Here is a 26260-nt window from a genome sequence, read left to right on the forward strand (position 1 = left end):
TATTGGTGTGTATGACTTTTTTTCTGTTGGTAGCCATACTTATTTTAAAACAAAATTGTAAAGTGGATGGTTGTTCTGAATGTGCACTTAGCTAGCATTTCAAGCAAGGTAACACAAGTCTTATCAGTAGCAGAAAGATAGTTGGAGAATGCTGAGTTCATTCCTGAATCTGTCTTGCTGTTAGAAAGCTGTGTCTTTTGGGGAATCCAATGAATTTGAGACTGCAAGCTGAGGTAAGGTATGCATTTTGGGAGGTTCCTTTTCTAGATGCCAGGGATGGCACCTGAGACTTGATGAGAAAATTCCCTTTACCAGCCACTTGTACAGTTAGATTGCTCTTCAAGTATGCTCCAAGTATTTGGAATAGTTTCTGAGCAAACAAAAGACAGTTGTTTATAACCATATTCTGGATGTGCTCTTGATTCTCTATAAATCCTAGGTACTCCCCGTGGGATAGGCTTGGAATAACACAGTATTTCCTGCTGAAACACACATCATGAAAGTTGAAATGCCAACTATTTCACCCAGTTTAGGAAAAGGATTATGGACGTGAATATAATTTCAGCTGGCAGTTGCATGCTTTGAGTTTTTGGAATCCAGTTGGGCCCTTTGGGCCTTTAGAGATCAGAAAATATTAAGTAAAATCATTTTCTCTGCTGACCGCCCTCATTTCTGAGGAGTTGATGTTGTTGAAGATGTGAAGATAAATTGGGAAGGTAGTTTGAAGACAGGCAGCAAATAAAATTGGATTGTCATTTTTGTACTTTTTTGTGATGGTGTCTGTGAGGTACCTACCATGAGAGGAGAAGATCTGTATAATTGATTGGTTTCATCATCTAGGCAGCCTGAAAAAAACCACTGTTTGTGATCTGAAGGGATCAGAGTTGTGGAAAGTTGAGGCTTTCTTTGCATTTGGAAGTTTTGTCTTTTTGGAGGTGCTTCTGGTGATCTGTGATTGAAGTAAGACTAGAGCTAGTCCTTCTTCTTGTAAAGTCAAGTCATGATTGAAGCCTGCTGTATATTGTCATAGACTTGAGATGTATACACTGTGTAATTGAAGCTGAATACTCCAAAGTCTGAGAAGCATTATTTTTCTCTGTACTAGATAACTCTGCTCTCTCAAAGAAAGTCCTCCACAGTGATCAGTACTTCTCTGTAAAGACACAACCCTTGCAGCTCAGACATACTCCATATGGCTACAGCCATCATCCTCAAGTGGGAAGAAGCATCTATGTGTTAGTTTACAAGGTTTTCTACGATACCATTTGAAAGATCAGCACGGAAGCAAAATTTTCTCTTGTGTTTGGTGATAACTTACTTTGAAGACAGTGATGTGTTTGTGATGTTTAACTCAGTAGTTATATTTAGGCCACAGGAGAATATGAGATGGCCAAATTTATCCAAATTCTTTGGCCTCCTGTCTTTTCTATTGCTGTTTATGTAACTTCTGTTTTATTATTTGCTGTTACAAACAAGAATCTTGGCTTGGAATGAATGCTGAAGCACTAGTTGTCACTTGGGGGTTTTTGTTCATGTTTCACAAGGAAGGAATGGCTAGGGAAAATGTTTGCTGAATCAGGCTAGCAAAGTCCATGACCACCGCTGCTAAAGCAAGGAGAAACATTCCAGGAACATGCTTCTCTCCTTGCTTTAAAGGAAGCTTTCAGTGGAATCGATGGCCTGCAGCTTTGCAGTTTAACTGAAGCATTTCTTTTTCCTTCCTTCCACATTACTAAGCCAGGGATGCACTACTCTATAAAGAAAATGGCAGTGGTGAGAGTCCTTTGTGATAGCCTGTGTAGGGTCCATACAGTAGTGTTTGATATTTATTAGCCATTGAATTAAACTGTGTTTTTCGAGGATCTCAAGCGCAGGATACCTTGATGAAGTTCAGAGGAATTAGTTTAGTTTTACAAGGAATGAGAGAGCAAAGACTCTGTTCTGTATCTTTTTCTTGCTAGAAAAAGATTTTAATAACTTTTGACAAGAGGCCTGGAGTGAGAATCTGCCTGAGGACTGGGTAAAACTTCTAGTATATTCATAGATGAATTCAGTAGCTGAATAGTCTTCTGGACTTCAGTGCAAAATTTATGTTATTGTAAAACGTATTTGGTCTCACCAAATTATTTTAAAACATCATGTTACTTCCTAGTACCAGATTCAGAGTTTGTTCTGCATCTCAAATATCTGGTAAAGGTGTATTTGGTTTCCTATCTGCCTGGCAGTTCCATACCTGGAGAAGGTGAACATTGCACTGAATGATGAGCTTTCAAATCCTCTTCAAAGTCAAGAAGAAAATCTTCAAAGTCACGTTCATCTGTGGGGGAGAAAACACCCAAATTTGGTACTGTAATTTTTAGGAAAACCTCTTTTAGTATAAATTGCGAAATATGTCTGTTGTATTTAAGGCTTGCCATTGTCTCTTTGCCTGCCAAACTGTAAGCAGAAGCAGACATAGGCTTACTTGGTTTTGAATCACTGTATTCAGGAATATTTAAAAAGTTGGCACCACCACATCTCTGAAATAATCACCTTCAGAAAAGTAGGTTCTTCATTACCTACTAAGAATTAACCCAGGTTCTTTTGTGTTTGTTTTTTTACGTCATAGCTTCACAATGTGTTCTTGGCTCCACTCTTGCTGCGGCCAGCCGAGATATCTGAAATTTACTGGTTTGCAGGAGTGGAGATAGCATAGAAGGCAGCAAGATAGTTTAACATGTATGTGTGCACTTAAAGTAAGAGGTCGCGTAACAGTCCTTATGCTGAAGGGGAGGAAATACACAGTAATATTCTATCCTGGAGAGCAGATGTACTCTTTGGTACTCATGAAGTGTCAGGAAAAAACACTGGCAGCGATGCCAGGTTAGCCATACTAATGCTGTGACTCATCCTGAAGCAGGTGCACAGCACATGCAAGCCAAGGATGAGCTACTACCTTCAAGCCTGGCAAGAAACGGTGACCTGGATCTTTGCTGGTCTGCTATTGTATAGTGTGTACTGCAGCATGCTTCCCTTCCTCCCAAATAAAGGGAAAATTTTACTTCCCACATTATTATAGTTAGCATTTAGATGGCAAGAAGAGTGACTGAGACTTTTGAAAGACTTATCTGACACAATGAGTTTGCTAAGTATGGTAACACTTGAATAACATATTATTGGGCAAGAGACTGTAAAAGAGTACCTCATTTACTTAACATCACAGGCTGCTCCTGTGAAATTCAGTGTCAGAATTTCTACTCCTTTCTCTGGAAAAATCACAGGCTTTAGGTAGATTTAAAAGCAAAAGATGAGGATTACCTTGAATTTGTAACAATCCGGTATCCTTCCTGTGAAAATCATCAGTGCTGCTATTCTCGTCTTTGTTCCATTGGCTGGAGATCTTGTAGTGGCTCTCACAAGCTCCAAAAGCACAGCACTGATAAGCATAAGGCATTTCCATGACCCTGACAAGGAAGCAGGCCATGATACTGGTTTAGAGTGCCAGAGTTACTAGATTGTATTGCCCCTCTAATGTTAGCACAGAGGAACTTGGTTAAATAACCGTAATTGAAAGTAAAAATATTTATGGGTAAAAATCAGTCATGGTAATACAAAATGGAGGATTCACAGACAGAATTCCATGTCAGAAACGCAAATGATTTCTAGGCTAATTTTATTAAAGGCACAATGACATTTTCCTGTATATTTTCATGATGGACATATTTAGTAATATTTTAAATTATGTATTTAATGAAGCAGTTAGAGATATGTGTCTTGCAATTGAGTGTTGCTCTGAGAGTCATATTTGTACTTTATGATTTTTAATGATTTTATCGTGTAGCTCAACGTGTTACTTCCTTAATGTTTTCTTTTTAAAAAGCAGATCCAAAGATCACAACTGCCTCTACCTGCATAACAGGCAAAAACAAAACATCATTCCCCAAATGGAATTTCTCCAATTTTGGGAAGATGAGATCTACTTTTGGATTCAAACGTCATCCATTTCTCTCCACCTCAAGCCTTTTTCACAGTGAAACAGCAGAAGGGAGATTGTCTTTCATGTGCAGACCAAAAAAAGCAATGTTCTGAACTGAACAGTGAACGCATCAGATATACATCATGTGTGAAACAGTGTCACAGAAGAAACGGTTTTACTTTATTAATTGTCATAGGAATGTGCACGGTGATCGCAGGACACTGGATGTTCATTACTAATTCTTTTAAGATCATTGGTATTCCTAACACATAACTGGGTATTGGTCAGTGAGTTTCAATGATTTTGAGGGTTTCTATTGTCAGACAGTTGCTGATTTTCTGTATGTTTGGAATTCCATTACTTTAGGAATGTGCAAATTCTGGGGTAGCATGGAAGAACTACATATATTCAAGTTCTACAGACTATTTCTTCTATTTCTTAAACATACTTTATGCTTTGGAAGTAGAGATACTTAATCTGCACTGTTCTCCAATAATACACAATAAAACCTTAGCCTCCATTTCAAAAGCCTAATCAACCAAAAAAAAGCAACCATAAAAGAGGTGATTAAAAGTTGTTCTGACTTAACTTAAAAGGAATAAAATAGAACTATATCCTACTATCAGATTACTTTTAACAGTTTAATCATGTAAATTAACATAATAAATACTCTAAGCAACCTTTAATGCCCTGGGAAATCTACAAAGGGATCAGTCTGTGAATAAGGCCCAGTGTCAATGAGACTTAAACTCGTGCACTAGCCAAAGGCTTGGTACAAAGGGGAACAAACTAACCCTAACGGCTAAAGTTATTATTGTTAAATTAGTGCATTTGGGGGTATTTAGTTTCTACTTGCTGATATTTCTGCTGGGAATTAGCAACAATAATCTGTACTGTTGTACATAATGCAAAAATTTTAAAAGGAAATTTTTAAGTACTCCAGTAAAGTTCAAGGTAACCAAGATAAAGCAGGTTTATGCCAGCAGATCTAAATATTTAATTTCTAACTCATTTCTGTGCATATGATTTTTTAAAATAAAGAGGTTATCTGATTAAATATTTTTGTAAAAAATTCCCATAAGCTGTCCTTACATAAACTATTATTAAACCCACAGGTTACTAGACTACCCCATAGTTAGTCTTCTTCTAGGCTGAAAAGCAATCACCATGAATTGGTTAAAACTAGAAATGCCCCTTTTCTGACAAAAATAACCTTATTTAAAAAAACATTGAAAGTTCTGCAAGGTGATGGTTGTGACTAATGGCTCCAGACCTTTTTGGAAGAAGTTTATACTGCTGTGCGAAGGACTAGCTGGTGGATATTTCAGTCTCAAGTGACTCATGCTAATGTATTCTCTGGTTAATCACACAGCTCCATACGCTTAATAATGACAGGTTTCCAGATGCTGTTGGGCTTCTACCAGTCTGATGGCCAGCCCTAGAGTAGAAATCTGGACCTCTTGCGTTACACTGTTCCCCTGTTTCCAACCCCCCCAAACTTTTAGACTATCTTAGTTAAAGAGCAAGAATCCCATTTCCAGCCTATTTGATATGGGTGATTTGGACTTTGTCAAATTAAATTCTTTAAAAAACATTGGCTGAATCTGTTTTTATGTACTGCTTATCTTACTGATGGTATCTGTATCTTTACTTTTTTTTTTCTTTCTGAAGCAAGGAATGCTTTCTTTGGTTTTTGATTAAGCAGCAGAGAACACAATGTCATTTTTCAGCTCACAAAGGTGTGGGGTTGTCAGTGAATGGGAATGCACAGTTATGATGGATGGATCTAGTAACTGAATTCTTTACAGTACTGAATCAAAGCATCAGACAAAGAAGAAAGGAGTGGTTGGCAACCTGGCTTTATTTCCTCATAGCTTGCTATAGCAGGCTGGGCTAAGCTGTGTGCGTTCTTGTGCCGTTGCTGAAGGTGGGGCAGAGGATGCTCAGCTGTTTGATGTGTTTGTGCATTGAACAGCAATGACCCACTTAGATGAGCAAGAAGCTTTTATACAGGAATTTGTCTTTAATGTTATAACAAACGTCTAGTTCCAACAATTATAAAGGGTAAAATTTCATTTTGTTTTAGATCTCTGTTCAAGTTTGGTGCTTTATACACTGCCCATGCAGTGATCCTGTGTGAAGTCCTGACCATTTTAATTCATGGTAAAAGTCCTATGGACTCCAGGTCAAGATTTTACCCCATTCTCCCCTGACTAGATGTCCTTTGCTCTTACAGATATCAATCAGCCCGAGATATGTAATCATATCTCTTACACCTTTTTTAACGACTTCAGCTATTCCCTGACACTTCCTTGTTAAGTACTTACATGGATTAGATTCACTGTAGTTGCATTTTAGCAAGGTACATAATTTTACTGGGGGAAGAATCATATAAAATATAGTTTTAATAAAATAATTAACAAATCCTAGTTGTACATAATTCAGTTGAATAGTGAATTATTCTAGAAGCAATACTTCTTACGCCTGCAGGCCATGTCACATACATATATATTACTGTATACTTGCTAGCTGGGCCTCACTGATTTTCTTTATTTACATTCTTTTCAAGAACCTTCAGATATCTAGAATTGTCATCTGCCTCAACATGCAGGCAAAGTCATAGAAGAAAAACTGTGATAAAAACTCAGCCTCAGCCATACAGGATTTCTTATGGTACTTGATTCTTGACCTCTGAGACCCATCTGAACTTGTGTAAGGCCTCTAGTACTTTGAGTCTTTTCATTATAAAGTAGTTTCATATACTGTGATCAAGTCATCGCCCATTCTTCTCTGTGACAAACTACAGGTATTGGTTTTATTAAGTCTTTTAAGGCATTTGTTCCTAATCCTGGAACCACTTTTTGCAGCTCTTCTCTCTGATTCTATTAATATACCACCACAGAAGTATTCTAGTGTGAATCCCTCCAGTACAGTATACAGAGGTTAAATCAGCTTCCTATTTCTACTCATGACTCTCTTATTTATAACTCCAAACTACCCTAGTCCTTTTTACCGGTGGTATGTCTCCTTGAGCTGTCGGCTTACTATGACTTATGGAACTTTTGCAGTGCAAAAGTTGGATCTAGTGAGGATGTACCTATGCACATGCTATTTGTTTCAAACTTTATGATATCAAACCTCTTACAATAAAATGGGGAAATGGGGAATAAAATTATATTTTGCACTTGGACATGGACTTGGACTTCCAATTAAAATATAAAAAGCAAGGGAACTAGGAGAGTGAGGGGTCACTGCCAAATACCCTAAAGTCAGAGGCAAATCTCCCTTTAAAATGATTTATCTGTGGTCATCCAATGACTAGCAGAGCTGCAAATAATCTCTAGAAAACATTTCCTTCCTGTATCACAGAGCATCCAGCAGAAAACTATCCATCAGCATCAAAATGTTTTAATAATGATGGACGAGTATTATCTGAATCTTAATCAAAAGATTAAAGCTAAAATCTGTTTGTTTCTACTTTAAACAAATATGAACAAATATTTTAAAACTTCAGGACTATATTCTTCCCTTGATATTTACTGAGTTCTCATTAAATTTAATGGAAGTTCTGTAAGAACAGCCAGCAGAAGAAGGGCATATCACTAAGCTGCTAGCAATGTTGTTTTAACAGCTTTTGAACCATATCACCAGGAAGCAGATGTGGCTCATTTTAAGCAAGTACTGGGGTTAATATTTCAAAACCCTTCATAGTTTCTGCAGTTAAAAGTGAGCATAATAAAATAAGTCTATCACATTTTTATCATATTTGCTTTAGTTTTAATAGCACAGATCAAAGACTGATAATACAAAGCACCATGCCTTACACACTGACACACCTTCCATTGCACAAGAACCCAAATGTGGCTTATTAGTTTTAATGATATACTCACTTGAGTTCTGGAAAATTTTCAGATGATATCAAACTTTGTAGGGCATGATTTCCTGTTAATTTTAAATGAGTTAAACCATGTAGCCCCGTCACAGGAAAAGAGGACAAAAGGTTGGATGACACGTCCCTGCATAACAGCAAATAAAAATCAGTTTACAAGTTTTCATTTTTTTCTTCAGCACTTGAAGTGTCATGTTGGAAAAACAGGTTATACATTTCTAACTCTATCAAAGATCACTGCATTAAGCAGAGACCCCCCCCAATCAGCAGAGCAAATCTGCAACACCACTCAGGAGAACACATCTGTGTACCTAGCAGAAAGCTAACAGTAATATCCAGCAGTTTGCTAAGAGTAACCTCTGTTGTCAAGTTTTGACTCCAAGCATTCATAGTGCCAGTTTTGAGACTAGCGAATGAAATTAAAATCAGTTCATTGGACTGTTGGTATTAAAGGGAGCCACTACCAGAAGACATTTCTGCAGCTTAAACAGTTCAGTGGGACGCAGGAAGAAATGAGTGCTCTGAATCCTCCACAAGAAGCAGGGCCAGTGGATGAGGAAGAAGCATGTTTCAGAGCAGGACAGGTCTGGGCTGGAGAGAATGAAGGTGACAGTTCTGAGCTGAGGTTTGTCTGAGCAGCTGAGGGAAGACAATGCAGATGAACATGGATATATGGCTTGGAGAAAGTAAAACAGATGAAGGAAAAGTGATTGCGATCAAGGAGAAATATGTAAAGTAATGAAAGAGGAAGAAGTTCAGAGGTATTTTCTCTATTTCTCTCTTTCCCTCTTCCATTTTTTCTATAAGCCTTTTCAGTCCTCTTCACAGTAATCTACACTGCAGTACTTAAGCTGGTCAACACTCAGGAAGGAGTAAGAAGGGGAGTGCTACTGAAATGTTTTCATGCCAAAGGGTGGGCTCTTTTGGACTATCTACTGAAATCTAAGGGGCTAGTCTTAAAATAGGAGGTATGCTGATGCACTGCTCTTTTCTGGTTGTGTGTGTGTGGTATTACTCACAACATGGTTAAATATCAAAGGTGAAATTTTGGTCCCACTGAAATGGAAAAACTACTACTGACTTCAGTCAGACCAGGATTACAGACTAGCACTTCAGATAACACTGGTACACTGGTTTACTATGCGTGTTAAAGGGCATTTTTCTTTAACGATCTCTGAGTGTTCAGTGCTACAGACCAAAGCTACAGTTTACTGCTGGTAGAACAGTGTTCCCTCATCCATTTCTCATTTACTTTCTTCTGTAGGAAAGCCCTGAGGAGGGTCAAAAAAAAAAAAAAAGGTATGCAATAGGCAATGCTCTGTCTATGGACATTTGTCAGAGCACCATCAAGAGAGGAGGTTTGCACAGCAACAGGATACTGATACAACCTACAATAGCTTTCCAAATTTAGGTTTCCCAGCAGCTACTGGATTATCTGTGAGCAGATGCCCAGCATTATGTCTTTGTGTGCAAGATAACTCTGGAGGAATTTTCTCTCAGGTCTTCTCCATACACCCATTGCCTCAGGGAGTCATCTGAAAGAGGTATTCCAATGACAGCGGGAAAAACGAAGAAGTTAATAAAGACTGAGAAGAGCTTGTGAATAAGGCCTGCAAAATTAGGCCTCTGATGTTTTGACCACTAATTACTCTGGCTGAAGTTACTAAAGAAGCAAACCTGTTCTATCAAATGAGAAACAATGAAATAAAGATGCTTACTTGAAAATGGTATTCAATTTTGGATCTGATTTTAGTTCTGATATACAAATAATAACAAATCTGCCCTGGAAACACTGCTACAAGAGACTAAACTACTAACAAACTAACAGAAGAAAAGCAGATACACTGATGTACTTCATGGGCACCAAATCACCATGATTACACAGTGGTATATGCAGCTTTGCCATAATACCTATGGGAGTTGGTGAAGTATGAGAAAGCAGACATACACATAAGAATTCAATAGACCAGAGAATTACAATAGAGAAAACCTTAATTTCTCCTGAATGGGGCACTAAGTTATAAAGTTTTTATATGCTCTTGCAAGAAAAATGTGAAAATTTAAATATAAAAGATATATAAATACTTACAGTTTGATCAGAGATGGTAAAGAAGAGAATGCATTGGGATGAATAATTTTAATTTTGTTCCAAGCTAAATCCCTACAAAAAAAGTGAGCGGAAAATTACATACCCACTGAGTGAATATGGCAGTTTTCATACACTTGATTAGGATGCCTAAATATAAAAAAGGTATTAATTACATGCAAATATTTTCAATAAGCTTCTGCATATCTCATAATGAGATGTCTTTCCCAGTTTTTAAATGATGTTAGTCCGTTAACGTTGTTAGTTACTAAACTGACAACTTTTTCTAAAACTTCTTAATGACTTCTATAATCTAACTCAGTTGTTTGTTTTCAGTCTGCTTCACAATCTCCCAATGCAGCAGAAAGAAGAGTGGATAGATGCACTACTTCTAAGAAATTGTCATGATATAACTAGGAAAAGCAAATCCACTGTCAATAGGCTTAACTTCCTAACCAGAATCTTCACCTCCCTTGAAAAATCAGAATGACTGAAAACACTTCTTAAAAAAAAAAAAAAATCTACAGGCTAGTTTCTGCAAAGACTTATACCCATGAATAATTTCTCCACAAAATTATCCTATTAGAATACTTGTCTGAGTAAAACCCATAAACCCATGCAGGATTGAAATGTATTTCTTAACATACCATCTTCTATAAAAAGATTTCATGCTCCATAGAGCTGATTATTGCGAACCTGCCAACAGATACTAGCTCTGGCTCAGTATCTCTTTCCACCTCCACCAGAAATATTTAGAAGTAGCAGCTATTATAGCTATATGTTTACATCTTTGAATTCATTGCTGCAGATGCTCAGCTTCACAATGTTTATTCTGCTTTCACAAGTATGACCTAATGGGTGAATGATCCAAGTGAGGAAAAATAGAAACAGGAACATTTGGGGGCAGACAGTATATGCCCCGTGTTTCTGAGACCCCCAGGTGAATTGCTGTTATGGCTGTACTCACAGAGAACGCAGAGCAGCCAGCTGCCGAAAAGTATCTGCTTTAATTTCATCGATTTCATTGTGATGCAAGTCACTGAAACAGCAATAAGAAACTCATTGGTTTCAAAGACTTTTGGAGGACGCATTGGGGTATTTTGGACTGAGTTTAGGGATCAACCTCCTTACATTGTAAGGGTATTGTATTTGGGATATGTCAAATTGGCTAGCAGTAACAAAATTAATGATGTCCAAGCAATTTGTATACAGATGCCTCTTTTTAGGCATTTTAGGATAGTCTGAAGCTTACATTTTTTGGAGCTTTTTACATGCAGCAAAACAGGGTAAATCTTCCAGCAGATTATAAGACAGATCCCTGCAATACACAAGACAAGAAAAAAAAGTAAAGATTAACAGCAAGGTAACATTAAAATAAAAAGTTTTCCTTTTGGAAATTGGCTATCTTCATGCTGGATTTAAAAATAACTTGTTTTTATTCACACTCAGAAGGGAATAGAAATGTGCAGTCTCAGTTATTCTCTCTCATCTGTCAGATTTTGACTTCTAACCGAGGAGGAGGCAGGGAGAGGAGAGGAAAAGTTAGGATGTATTGAATCCATATCCTATGCCTGAAAATTCCTTGCATTGTCTGAAGATTTCCTGCCTGAAATGTAGATGTCTGAGTGTTTTAAAGTAATGAAATTTGCAGTATGCTTATATGGAATAGCTTCATATTCATCAAGTTTAATATCTGACAAATACTTACATCATTTAAAATGCTCTATCAAATATATATACTCATATTTTGTCAGAGAAGATCCTATATTTTCTGGCTATAGTCACACTGAACAGTAATCAGCTTTCCAGTCTACACTTCTAATTAAAAAGTGTTGCTCCTGACCCTTAGAACTGTTATATCTTCTAGTTGAGAGCTCTGGTTAAAAATATATTGGAACTAACTTTGAAATCAATCACTACACGGAGGAAAAAAACCTAAAAAGACTTGAGCCAAAGCTCAACAAATTACAGAATAAGTGAAACATCTGGACTGATTTATAGTATAATGTAACTAATCGAAAACAAGCCCTGGCAATTTGCAGAAATTGGAAAGAAAAAATAAAAAGAATCAATCCTCCCACTCCCCACCCCCCCTCGAATAATAGTCTCATCCCGTACATCTTGCTCAGGGAAAACTCACACCAAACCGAATGGGAATTTTGCCTATGCAGAGAGCATTCTAACTATAAACAGGAAAGATGTCCTTTTCCACTGTTATCTAATATTATCCATTTAAAGATTAATATGTTTTCCTGCCTGTTTCAAATTCTTTAAAACTGGTTCAGCTCTATGAAGTTGCTTCCTTGGAAAAAATTTAATTTAATTTTCATTGTTACTGTCCTGACAGGGGCATTTCATATATTCAATACATGATTTGTGGAAATGGTGCAAGCAATGACAGCGTGTGAACTGAATGTATCCCACTTTTGTTACTGTGCACACAGGCTACTATCAATATATATACATTTTTGTTTCAGTAGTGAAGATTACTGACTCTGTTTTTGTGTTGGTCACAGGCAACCTGGGGTCCAAGTCAGGCAAGTTAGAGAACAATTCTAGTGAGCTGGAGGCTTTTAAGCTGAGGTGAAAGATGTTTGGTATGTCTGGTGGATGATGACTATCCTGTCACACAGCTATGTGACTTAGGTCTTCTTAAAAGGATGTTACCAACCTGCATTTTATACATACTGACACTCCCTCTCCACATATCAAAAAAAAAAAAAAAAAAAAAAAAATCCCCCTCCCCTCAATTCCGATAGCGCACTAGAAAATATTTCACTTGTTCACTTTTAAGGATTTTTTTTTCACTTTGTTAATACACGAGGGTCTTTGCAGCAGAAGGCAAGTGGTTATGGTTCCCACGATGAGGTGCACACTTAACCATGCTGAGAGCAGTCTTGTGAGGACTGCTGGAACCATGTTCTCAGAAACACCTTTGCTGCAGGTTTGTAGACACCCAGGAAGCCTCTGTGTGCATTAATGCACATGTGGAAGCATTGGAGGCTAGGGAGGACGCCCAAATTGGCTTTCAAAGCAGTGTTTGTGCTTTTAGTATTTGTGTTTCAAAGCAGGGTGTTTTGCTGTGTCTGAGCCAGGAAGTCTTCAAGATTGCTGCCTCCAAATGACTTGTGGGGTTCAGTATCCCAATATATTTCATGGGATAGACAAAACTAACATGCAAACTTAAATGTGGGCTTGGCGGGTTTGTTCCAATCTGATGGGCATGGGTAAAAAGCAACTCTGAGTACATGACACTGCTGTCAAATTCATTCCCCAACCTTTTAAATGTCAGCTCTAGTAATACAGGGTGATACTTGAAAATATAAAATGTGAATTTCCAGTGGAGGGTCCCACTCTACTATGAATTGTACTATGAACTGTATTTATATTACTGTAATGTTTATTTGCCTTCTGTTTAGAGTTTATTAATCCTTTTTGAATAATACAAGACATATTTAAGCTTAAGTCTGTGTGCAAACTTTCTTCTGGCAGCAAACTGTTTTTGTCTTTTATCATTCTGGAAATGATTATAATGAATCCCTCAACTAAAACTTAATTTTTCTAGAAACAGTTCATGACATCCACACTGGTATTCAAATAATGTGTTATAATTAGTGCTATTTCAGTGTTGGCCAAGAGAACTAATACCAAATACATTCCTAGTGATGTAATACATAGAGCAAAGTGCTGTTGGCTCATTCTCAAAGAAGTGGACACAATGATTACTTTCGTTAGTGATATACTCCAAGAATATTTCCAAGCTAAAATAATATTGGATAGTTAGTACAAAAACTATGCCCCAACACGCCAAGGAATAGTCTATTAAAATTTCAGTCAACTACTTATGTCTGGTTGGAAAAGAAAGTAAAAGAGAAGCATAATAAAGACTTGAAACTGCACTCCTTACTCAATTATATTTTCCACTGACTTCACTGAATTATCTGCCTCAATGAGGAAAAAAAAGAGACTAGTGTAGGAGAGAGAGAGAATGAACGCAAACAAGGCCATGCAAATAGTTCTGATGTTTTTTTAAACAAAACTGAGAATCATTTTACTCTTTTCTAAAAATATGCAAAGTAACTATATGTGAAAAGGACTCTTTTTCAACAACACATGGGAAATCCTCACTGATAAGTGGACTGTGAGGTTTTTGAAGCTGGTACTATTGAGCAAGATAGGGGTCCGCTCCCTTATCTGAGTTCCTAAGCAGTAATGTGATATACAGAAATAGCAGAAAGTGGGTAATTTCAAAATCATAATGATTTCATTTGTCCACTAATCTCTTACATTAATGTAATGTTATCAATCTTACTGAAACGTACAGCATTTGGAGATTAGGTAACTGGTCACAAGCTGATTTGGGGAGAGAGGTGATCTGTGCTCCTGTGAGAGTCCTGTTGAAAGTATTTACAAAAAAAAAATAAATTACTTTTTAAACATTGCAAAGCAAATACTTTTTTAGGTCATTCCTTAAAATAAGTCAGTATCCCAGAAACCAAAACAAAGCAAAAAAAATCATTTATTTTGCATACTATGGAGTACTTCTCTAGCACTTACAAACTCTCCAGACTTGCAGTCCCAGTCAGATCAGGAAACTCTGTTATCTCTGAAGCACCATTTAAAGTCCTAGAATTTAAAAACATAATTTCAATATCATTGTCAGGGAAGTGTGGGACAATTGCAATAGTGTACTATATAAAGACAATTAAAATAAAAAGGTAAACACATACAGAGTTCTGAGTTCTGGTAAGTGTTGAAAAGCAGACTTTCCAACAAGCTGGATAGGGTTATCATAAAAATGTCTGCAAAAATAGGGGAAAAAGACATTTTATGCAAAATATTTAAAAAGATTCAAAATAAATCACACAATTATACTATATGGAAATGAGTAAACTCCGTAGGATAAACCACAGACTTGGTGTACCTCTGGGCTTTTTCTCACCCACTAACCCATTTCCATCAGCCTTATTTTGAATGCTCAAGCAGCCATTGCTTCCTTGGTTTTAAAGCTAGAAGCCAATCAACAAAATACTTCCTCTTTCTCCCAGGTTTGCAAAGATAGAAATACAAAGATGAAGCACTGGTTACTATCTGGTACAAATTTAAATTTAGCAGGTGAAAAAGTCAGAACTTTCTATATTTGTAAGAGGCTGTCTATCCATAGCATTTGAGTCCCATCACACTTTTGAAGCCATGCTGCTTTTGCTCATAGAATAATATCCCTCAAGATGAGTCACTATTTTTCTTACATTTATTTTATAATTTCTTATTTTGCAGTTTGCCAGTTAAATGCATTCATATGTAAGACAATGGGAACTGAGACTAGAAGCCACCAAGAGTAATTTTTTGCTAGCGTCTTCTGCCAGTGATCCTAAGAGACTCATAAGCAATAGTTTGAACAAAAGGTCAAATGCTGGGGAGCATGACTGTCCCTTTAAATAGGTATGCAAACTGCCCATCTCTCCATGAAGATGGCAAGATATGAGCTCTTGTCTGCTTGTATAATGCTGTGCTACACAGTACAGACAGAAGGGGACTTGATAGCCACAATTATGATATTTAATTCCATCTTTTCTAACAAGAGTTATTGGTAAACTATTATCACTTACATTGTAATAAGTGATGGATTGCCCACAAATGCACGCTCTGGTATTGACTTGATGTTATTGCTATGAAATCCCCTAGAAAAAGAAAAAATAGTTTACACAGTAAGAAAAAAAAGTGAATGCATGATCTGAGATTTTTTTTGTTTTTAATAAGAAAAGTGGCTGTGTTTAAAGGTATGTCCTTGTTTTCTAGAAGTAGACAGCTGAAAAAAGCAAAAGAAAAAAAAGCAAAGAAATAGCTGGAATTCTGCACTCTTCTATTTGGACAATGTCATTTGGATGAAGCAAATTGCAAAATGGCATTCTAAAATTGGGATTGCATAGTAGGAAACAGTGAATAATAGGTGTACATCACATATACATGTAGGTACATTTGTGTGTATATACATATACATAAAGTATATACTATATATAAAATATATACATATATATATTTCCCCCTGTACTTGTTAAACTGCAAGTATTTCTTTCCCTGAGATAATAATGAATTGTGCAAATTTATTATGTAAATGATTTTAAACACTATACTATAACATGTTGAGCCTCCCCAAACCACTTTTTGTTGAACTACTTTAGATGTGGACATGAACAAGCTATCCAATGTAGTTGTGCCTGCTGAACAGAGGACCAAATCTTTGCCTTGTCATTAATTACTGGATTTTATTCATATGAGTAATTCTCCATTGTGAAAAACAAAAAAAACAACTAAGGTTTCAAAAGGAACAATGATGATTTGTGTGGGAAATTCCCATTAGTTCAGACTGGTATGAAAAAAGCTTCCCAGATTAAATTTATGCATTTAGAAAGTCTCAAATTGTTCACTGATGCAAGCACATTTGGTCATTACTTGAACAGGTCCCACAATATTGTTTTCACTCATTTAGTAGTCCTGCTACTGCTGATGAGCTACAGAGCAAGGCTCTAAATTCCTAGTTCTTTTGCATGTAATAAAGACTGTAATCCATGTACATGCAGATTCTAAGCAATCTGAGGAACCATTTCATCTAGAACCAATAAACAGACTGTTTGTGTGGCTGTACTGAATGTGATTCCTTGCATGGCAGAAAAGTTAAGGAAATGGCATGACTACTTCCCAGGGCAATATCTGGCCCTTCATCATCATTCTGACTACAGTTTGAGTGAGGGAGCAGCACTATCCTCAGCCAAGAGCATACTCCAGTGCACCTCTACACAAATGAGCATGGAGCAATACTGAGCTGGTCAGAAGTGATGCAGCTCATGGACAGGGTCCGTTTCCTGTGCCCATTTCCTGTGGCACTGCACCCCAGTGGGTACCTGGTGTCTGAACTGAAGCTGGTTTTGATCTTGTCTGTTCACTTAGTGAACAAAAGTGCTGTCTGCACCCCTGGGTAAAAAGCCTATAGTAAGGCCACACTGGGAAAAATGTTTCTGTAGGTATCTTTGAAATCTGGTCTGGCAAACACTATTATGCATTAACTTTGGGTCATAAGTATATCCACTTACTTTAGCGGGATAACTACTCTTACAGCTGAGACCCTGAAGTAGAGCATCCGGGACAATGGAGCTCCTTAGCATCAAACAGATACAGCACTGACTCCCTGGCCTCTTGCCAGCAGATCCCCAGCTCTGATTGGCTGCCTTGATGTCTGCAAGCCCTTTACAACTGGCCATACTCTGTGCTTTCAAGCCCAGGCACAAATTCTCACAGAGAAACAAGCCCTGTTTGGGAACACCCTCACTAAGATAGCCCTGCAAAGAGTTAAACCTCTATGGTCCAGGGCTCTCACCTAGGCCAGAACTGAAGGGCATGCAGAACCTCACGGGAGAGACCCCGTGCTTTAAGGATCAGCATCCACGGCCTAGACAAAGCACCGAAGCATATGGTCAAATTCTGTGCCTGATTTGGGACTTCAGATTGCAATTTCATACTCCAAAGATTTTTTGCACCTAGGAAATTATCTGAAACAACAGTGTTTGAGGTGAGGTCCTGATTAGAGGTGAGGTCCTAAGGGGACCAGTAATCTCAAGCATATCAGGCAATTTGCTGGGCTGGACAACGTGCACTTACTGCAAACCTGGAGTTATTCATGTTTGGCTACTGGCTCCTGAGGTCAGCAAAAAGGCAATCCTTTGAGGCCTCTGGATTTCATGGCAATCATTTGTAGCCCACAGAGGACTCTGTGGCAGCTGAGAATAGTTGGACTGAGAAACTCATAGTCCCTTTCCCTTCTCCAGAGCCGCACTCTTTGCCAGCACTGGAGATGCTGAGCTGGTGTCAGCATTGCCTGGCGATTCCCTGCTTTGGAGAAAATCCCAGGTAATTACTTCAACTGGCTTTAAGATCAGTTTTTGATGCAACAGTCACACAACTGTGTCCAATTACTATAAGATTACCTAGCTTTTTAAAATCTATACTGATGTTACCAGTAACATGGTAAATAAATCAAATGGAAAGAATCTGGAACATATACATTGTTGCTAACTAGCTCATTCATTTTCATCTGTTCTTTTAAAATTCAGCTGCTTTTTACAATAAAATTGGCTAGTTACTTTTCAGTGTTGGTTTTACTTTATGCAAACTATGTTTGTGTATTGAGAAGTGTTTGGTTTACAGCATTGCAAAGGACTATTTATATTTGAAAGAAACTGCTTTAATTTAAAGCTAAAAGTGTTGGGGGGGGGAGGAGGAAAGCAAAAGAAATTTAAACCTGATGGGCTAATAGGAGAGCCATGGCTTTTTCTTAGCTTAGAAGATTGCGGTATTTTGAACATTCTGAAACAAACAACTGCTATGTTTGGTACTCAAAATGAATTATAGTGTTCATTATTTACTGTAGTATATTCCAAGGATGAAATTCCTGAAAAAAATCCACCGCACAATGCATTTCAGTACAAAAGTAAAAGTTGTCAGAAGTTAAATGCTCTAAACTAAATGTTGAAAATTATCTTTATGCATGTTGGCATGTTTATTAGCTATTTCCAGGACATCAGTTTTTACAGATAACTGATAAAATCACCAGCATTAAAAAAAAAAAATCAGTCACACACTAGACAAAACATCCTACTTTTTAATATGAGCTCAGTACTTACAATTCTTTTAGGTTTGTCAGTGTCCTGATAGCAGTGGGGAACTCGTCCAGACTGTTGTAATTTAAATCTCTGTGTAAAAATAGATTATATACAGTCTTTAAGGGATAACATAGAATTGTTGGCATTTGTAACAAAGTATCATCTTCCATGCATTAAATAAATACATAAGCCAAAAGTCAGGAAATCCTCAAAAGCATATGAATGTTTTCTAATAAACTCCATTCAGGGTACATTATGATTCCTATTTTCTGATGTGTCCTATTTTTAATTATACATTAGCTACTTTTTAATGAAGAAAATATAAATGGATTCAGATACTAGTAAGGGATCTGCTTGGTAAATTCTCTATCCTTTTCAATATTTGAAAGCATTAATGGAAGAAAATCTGCCTTATGAATAGAATATTCAACAACTTTGTATGGTGAACTGAATTTTACATGGCTGATATGTCTCATTATAAAGGTTTCATTTCCCTCTGATTCACTGTCTAGTTGTATTAATCCTTCATTTTTTTCTCTGATGTTTCTTTTCATGGTCTGTGAGACCAAGAAATATGAAGTGGGAAAAACATGAGATATTGGAATTGGGAGGGTAAAAATGATTGGGGGATATCTTCCCCTGGCCCAACCAAGTGGCAAAACATCCAGTAAATTTAACATTATCATTAACAGTATTGTTAACTGTGAGTTTTGACAATATTCACATGGAGAAAGTTTCTAACCATACAAATCATAAAAATAGTATTTTAACTAGCCCAGTGACCTCTGCTTTAAGAAATGCTCAAGCTGCAATGCTAATTAGACCTCATTCTGTTAAGTTGAAGAGACTGTAAGCAAACTCCTGTCCTTAGCGTGACATGCATCATTTAGCCATAAGAGGACACCTGAAACTAAGACTGAGATATGCCTGTTTACTGCGATGCTCCTTGGACGCTGCTTTTTGAGGCATACAGTCTGATAAACTTCAGTAAGAGACTTTTCGAATAGGCAAAACGCAAATCACAGTTTACAACAGATTGAAATTGAAACAGTATCAGGCTGAAGTAATGCAGGCAGGAAACTGCTGTCTGAACTCAACAAGGCTTTCCTTCCTGCTTGTAAATCTTTCTTTCTCCTACTCATTGATAAAAAGAGATTACAGGAATGTACAGTTTGGTTTTGCCATCCAGTGATATGCATTTTCCAGACCTATGTGTTGATGCAAACCAATGGCCCTAAAGCTGGTTTCCATCATTTACACTGTGATCTCCTTAGATTATCTTTAAACTACCTAGAAACTGGTCTATACAGTGTGGGTTGCCAGTCAGTGTGCTTGATGCAAATGCTATATTGGCCTATTGCAGTGAAGTGGCTGCACCTCCACTTATGTCCAGGTGCAAGGCTGTCCTCTATGTTTTCATCTCTTTCATACCAGGTGGCTGGGACTGGGCTTGTAATTTCTTATTCCATTGTTCGTTCTTCCCCATTTTTGACCAAATGCCATGTGAATCTCATTTAAAAACACAAAACAAACTATTACATTATCCTTCTCCCTTTCCCGTTCCCCTTTCCGGTGCTACACTGAGGGACTTCCTTTCAATTCACAGCAGGCTAAAAGTCAAAATTGTAACATTGCAATGCAATGCTAAGGGATGAATGCAATCAAAACTAGTGATAAAAAAAAAAGTCCCAAACTTCTTGCTTTCTGATCTTAGTGAAGCATGAAAGTGGGTACTAAGTGCTTCTGTGGATGAGAAAGCAAATCATTAGGTTTAGATTAGCATTACCCTTGTTCGATACTTTATGTATTTGCTCCTCATAATGGGTCAGCACCATTTTAGCCTCTCTCCTGGTTGGGTAAAATCTCTAAGATGCTTAGAGAGCGTTCAACTGGTGGTGATACAGCAGGTGGCAGGGGAAAGGATATGCAAGGTTTTACTGCCCTATAGCATTTTGGGATTCTGGGGTCTACTCTAGTGGGCAACATCTTTATTCATCTAACTGTAGCAAAATCCTTTGCACAATATAGCAGCACTGCTTTCTTGTTTGGCGTTCTTCTGTAGAATTAACTTTTGTTAGAAAACGCAAGAAAATTTGAAGTGATCTGAACAGAATTATGGTGAAAACTTGAGGCAATTTCAATCTTTGCCAGCGTCATTCTTTAATGGAGCCCTTTAAAGACAAAAGCTTGGATACAACTAAAGTATTCCTTTTCCCCCCTTCTAAAACACACCTGGCACATTCGCTTTTTACAGCGATAAAAAACATCAAACCATCTGATTTTATAACCCACCCCTCAGCAACACAGTTTATTAATGTTAAAGCTTTTCATTCTGACAATTTCCCAATATAGTTATTAGCTTTGCTGATTAAACAAGACAAATAATACTAACCTAGGCAAGCATAACTGTTCATGAATAGCCACTTCTTTTTCAATGCCTGGTACAGTTTTCAAATGTCCTTTAAACCATTTATTAATTGACAATGCTTATTAAAAAGACAAACTAATTTTATGGTCAAAAATAGGATTTGTTATATATGTTCATTGTGAATGATCACTTAGATCTTGTAGCAATCAGGCAACCCAAAAAACAGATTTAGCTTTTAGGCTATTTTTATTCTTTCAGAATATTAATGGAAACACTGGGGGAAAAAAAAGAGAAACAAATAAGAGGTCAACTCACAAAGTCTCTAGGCTGTGGAGCCCATCAAAGCATTTCTTTCCCAGGGAGTAGATTCTATTGTTATGGAGATGTCTGCAGGGGAACATTAAGCACACAGTCAGGAAAGCACGTTGCACACAGTGGACTTAAGCAAAACATTTTGATGGTTAAATCAAAAGAAACTTATTTTCAAGCATGCACTGATTATATGCAAGTCATGCTTTTGCAAGAGCATGTATAGGAGGCACCTTCTCCCTGCCTTTCCTCCTGGTATCTCCCCACCCATGCAGGCTTCGATTTGGTTTCATAGAAGGGATTTTTAAAACCACCTAGATTGTTTAAAAAGTGTATATCCTGGTAGGTTGGGGTTCGCGTATTATGTACTGTGAAACTCTAGATATATTCTCATTGGTGATTAATTAACACGGTTGCCTTAAAAACTGTGTGGTGATGTGAGGTGTGTTTGGAAGATGTATATTCAGAGGATGTTAGAGGGGATGGCACAGAACTGGAGCAGGTGAGGAGACGGATAATAAAGCAGAGAGGAAACAAACATTAGGCTTGCAGAATGAAAGAAGACGATGCAAATCATAGGACAAAAAGCTGTAACTTCAATGAGATGAGTAAACTAATTGATCTTACACATGCTGTAACTTGTATTCCTTTGAAACAATAAAAATCCACAGCTACTTTTTCAAATGTTCAGCAATTGAAAGTAATTTTATGCTCTTACAAGATATGTTATATTTTGATCAAACTTTCCCACATGAAAGTTTGGGACTTCCATGCTGTGGCTCGGAATGCTGCTTATTTCTAAGTTTTTTAGATTGACACAGAAAAAAAAAAACATTCCGTGTGCAGCTCATTAATGTGAGTGGATAGAACTTGGAGCAACTTCGGGGTGTTTTTTTAAAAAGGATGCTTTTTTCCCAGCAGACTTTTCTTTCATTTTATTCTTGACACTCCACCCCCATAGTGGAGGGAAACTATGGGAGTAGCACTTTAAAAGAAAAGAGGGGCTGTGAATAGGGAGCTGCCAGGCACAAATCTTTCAACACTTCATTCTGCTCTGAAAATAATTTTAAAGATCACAAACTCTCTGAATGTCCTGCAGAACCTACAGAAATTGAGTCTACTTGCTTTGGGGCAGTCCATAAAAGTCAGAGATTCTGAAGAAAAATGTGAAAAATGCAAACATTTTTTTTTTCCTTTCCTAGGAAGAAACCTAATCAAATTCTTCTTCTTTTTCCTCTTCTTCTTTTTTTTAGCTACTACACTGACCTTTCATGCTCTAGTTAGTATAAAGAGTTTGTCTGCAAATTCCAATTATGTTTGGATCTTTAATGACTATAGCTTCAATCCTACTCCTATTGGAGCAGAACCACACATAAAGATTTTGGTGAGCCAGAAATATCAGAAGTTGCAGATAATGAGGAATGATTTAATTATTAATAAATCTATTAATAAAATAAAAGACCAGAAGACCAGAAATATGCAGGGTTGATCTAAAAACGGGAGCCTGAGCAGAGACAATTAGGGCATCAAAAGAAGTGATTTTCTCCTGGATTTCTTAACTGCCCTCATATCACTGTATTTCTGGTAGGCATCTACAGAATGACTTTCAAGACTTTGTCCATCTTCAGCATTACTAAGTCTAGAAGCTCAATCAAATGACAAGTCCGTCCCCTTCTTCAAAGACTTTAACCTGTGGGAGATTGCTAATGCTGAAGTTCAGTTTACTTCATATAAACAGAAGGCAAAACTGTGTGGCACTACAAAGCCGTTACCCCCTATTTTTTGTGCCCTATACAACGTTCATATTAAGCACTAGGCACAGATGGTGATTATAACTTTCAGTAAAGAACCCTGAAGTGTGCCAGGTACACTGCTTACACTGGGATCAGATTCTTATGTTGGAGTATGCTAAAATATGCTAAGTCTTTTACACGCTATAGTTTCAGACAGCTTGTAAATCTTGACTATATTATTCTCTCTTTAGTAATGCTACCATTTTCCGAGGTATCCTGAAGTAACTTCTCTCCCTCAGTTCTCCTCCTCAGCTTCTTTAGACAGTCTAGAAACTTTTTCCTCTTGGTACATTCCCAGAAGATAAAAAAATTGAATCCGTGTTCCATAGTATTCCCTCCAGATTCTGGTGTGAGTTTTGCATCTGTTTTCTTTAGCAATATTGGCATGTGAACATATCAAAATACAAAACTACATATACTTTCTATGAGGGGAAATACATACATTTATACTGTTCAAAATTCTTTTCAAGTCACCCAGAAAGCTTTTCAGTTCATTTCCTTTTTCTAATCTTCCCTCATTCACTACATACTGCCTTAGAGTCTTAAAGGACATACAATTCTTCTACTCCTGTTTGTTTTGCCGACCCGATACGGTGATCTTTCAATTCTCTTACGTAGTTCTTTACTGGAGATGGAAACTTTTAAGCTGGATCAAAAGAAGCAATTTGGAAAATACTAGTTTAGCTGTAAGAAGTTGTAAAAAAATCTTTCTCCAAGATCATTGATTTTTTAAATTTTTTTTCTACTACATGTAAAACGCTGCAGAAAAACAAATTTGTATTTGAAAAGAACATCTTCTGTAACAATCTCTTTTGTTACAAATCTCTTTCGCTGGTATTTAGCTCTTGGTAAAGGAATATCATTAAACTTAGTGCAAAAATAAAGGGGATGCTTTAGATTTATAGCCCCAAAATATAAATTTAATATTAACATTGTAAGATAAAATGACATTTAACTAATGTGGGTATTCACCCATCATTTGCCAATGGGGGAGGGACTAGGGGAATATTTAATTGTTAAAGGTTGTCTCAAGCAAAGTCTAAATTAAATGTTGCATGTTAAAGTAATTTATCACAAAGAGGCCAAAGCCTTGCAAAGAAGTCAAAGATTGTGGCTAAAATGCAATCAATAAAACTTACAAAACTACCAAACTAGACAGGTTTCCAAAAGCATAGTCTGGTATGTGATGAATTTTATTCAGTGCCAGTGTCATTGCTTGTAGTGCTGGTAAACTTCTAAAAGCTTGGACAGGAATTTCTGTCAAAGAATTATCATCTAGCCACAGGTGTCTGAGGGAGACCAAACCACTGAAGCAGTTGGGGGGCACATAGTTGATGTGGTTGGCATCCAGACGCCTAGGAGAAAAAGAAATAGAAAAAATTGATTCTGAGAAAAGAACAGTGAATTCACACAATGGCTATAAGAAGTTATCATTAAGGACACAACCCCAAAGGAAGGACATGGGCTGCCATGTCCGTTTCTCATTTCCTGGAGATTCTGCATTTCAGTCTTGTCTGCAACCTAATCCCTGAGACCTCGTATTGTGTTCATAATTCTTCTGGTCAGCTGGCTCACTGCAGCGAGCTCCCCATTGGAGCCACCAATTCACTGAAAGTACAGGCTGATCATTTTTGAACAGAGCTTCTCTGTGGACTGGGCATGAATTTTTTCCTTCTGCCAATCATGTGAAAGTATGGAATAAAAAAAGGTATAAGAAACACAGTAAGAGATTCTCTTTCAGAATCTGTAAATCACTGAGTCATGGAGTTGAAAGGTGATTTGGCTTTCCATACCCTATGTACTCATTTTAAAAGCCAAAAATATAACTCATTCCTGAGTCTTTTTTACCATCTTATCTCTTGTTAAATACTGGTTATTCCAACGATTCCAATGAGCACTGAAATTAATATTTTTTAGTAGCAGAGAAAAAAGTTTTTTAAATAGAGATCAGTGTTGCAAACATATTTATTTTGAAAAATAAGTTATTAAATACACTTCAGTTGCTGTAGAGCCAACAGAGGGAGCTCAACTGCACACTGTACTGCTCTTCTCGAGATTCTGCAGGTGATGTCTTGCTCTTACACTTGTGTAAATAAAGAGTAAATCTACTGATCCTTTTGCAGATATGAGGTTTTAAACAGGCAGTAAACATATGTCATATTTTCACTGACTTTTACTTTTGCTCTTTTTTTTCCCCATTGTGATGTTTTCAGGGAAACATTTAAAAGTGTGCTTCAGATTTCTGAAACTTCATGAAACATCAAGATAGTGATCTGAACTCTGATATTCTTTTTTTGCTTCTAATGTGTTGCAGTGACTTGTACTTTGTAACATAAAAGCCATTCTCTAGAACTTCTGTTGAAGATGTCTGCAGAGAGGAGTAATTAAGTGAATGGGGAAATAAAAACAAATTTAAATAGAAGTTTGAAAACACTACAGAACAAACAGACACACCCAGGGTACAAAGTAACTCTGTACAACCTAAATTCAGTCTGTTTGAGAGAAATGTAATACACTTTGTGGCGGGCATAATAATCTCTTTATTTAAAGCTGCTTTTTCATTTACAGTCATGTAAAATGTCAGGTCCATTCTATCTCCTGCTCCACGTTGCTTCTACCTACTGCATGAGAACAAATAACGAATGCTAAGGCTCCGTGCCAGACTGGCAAGTAACTGAGACAAGGTCAGTTGGAACAAATTTATAAAGTTCAGTGTCAAAGTCCTTGTACAATTAAATTTTCAATATAATAACTGACATGGCAGGCAGCAGAGACAGAGCTTCCAAAATAACTCAAGGGTCTGTCAACAAATGGGTGAGGCTGGAAATGTTTAGAAATACTCATGCTGTACCTCCTCTATTCCCCAGGCAACAACCATGCTATGCCTGTGTTTTCAAATAAGGTATAATTTGAATGAGTAGATGAGGTTTCTTTGTGTTTGGTTAGAAGTAAATTTCTTCCCTGTGTGACGCTGGTATGTAAACTAAGAAGTTACAGTTGCATTAGTTTGACAGTTACACTGATTAAAGAATGGAGGCTTTATTCAGCCTAAACGTGTTACTATATTACAGTTAACATCTTGTTCCATATGAAGCCTGAGCCTGCAGCTTCGACTTCTCTGTTGACTCCAGATTAGTTACTCACATATTCCTTGGCTGCATAGTGAAGCCAATAGCCAGTTGTCTATGTGTGATCTAAGTGGC

General features: G+C 37.2%; 2 protein-coding genes across 3 annotated transcripts in view; one reads left to right on the top strand and one right to left on the bottom strand.

Annotated features, from left to right (window-relative positions):
- ZFC3H1 (zinc finger C3H1-type containing) overlaps positions 1-5551 on the top strand; it is an 82428-nt gene extending 76877 nt beyond the window's left edge. Inside the window, exons 37-38 of one of the 2 annotated variants that reach the window (XR_003252847.1) lie at positions 2226-2344; positions 3863-5551. The gene's annotated coding sequence lies outside the window, so the exon portion shown is untranslated. The remainder of the gene's footprint in view (positions 1-2225; positions 2345-3862) is intronic. The other variant, XR_003252848.1, reaches the window with a different exon arrangement.
- The window catches only part of LGR5 (leucine rich repeat containing G protein-coupled receptor 5), a 92542-nt gene that overhangs the window by 6054 nt on the left and 60228 nt on the right, over positions 1-26260 (bottom strand). Inside the window, exons 5-17 of the mRNA XM_026061762.1 lie at positions 24197-24412; positions 21271-21342; positions 18609-18677; positions 15540-15611; positions 14661-14732; positions 14488-14556; positions 14253-14324; positions 11183-11248; positions 10898-10969; positions 9934-10005; positions 7846-7971; positions 3298-3443; positions 2234-2317 (exon numbers count right to left, since the gene is read on the bottom strand). Of these exons, the coding sequence (XP_025917547.1) occupies positions 2234-2317; positions 3298-3443; positions 7846-7971; positions 9934-10005; positions 10898-10969; positions 11183-11248; positions 14253-14324; positions 14488-14556; positions 14661-14732; positions 15540-15611; positions 18609-18677; positions 21271-21342; positions 24197-24412 (1208 nt within the window). The remainder of the gene's footprint in view (positions 1-2233; positions 2318-3297; positions 3444-7845; positions 7972-9933; positions 10006-10897; positions 10970-11182; positions 11249-14252; positions 14325-14487; positions 14557-14660; positions 14733-15539; positions 15612-18608; positions 18678-21270; positions 21343-24196; positions 24413-26260) is intronic.

The sequence above is a fragment of the Apteryx rowi genome, unplaced genomic scaffold, assembly GCF_003343035.1.
Source record: "Apteryx rowi isolate R43461 unplaced genomic scaffold, aptRow1 scaffold_185, whole genome shotgun sequence".
Lineage (NCBI taxonomy): Eukaryota > Metazoa > Chordata > Aves > Apterygiformes > Apterygidae > Apteryx > Apteryx rowi.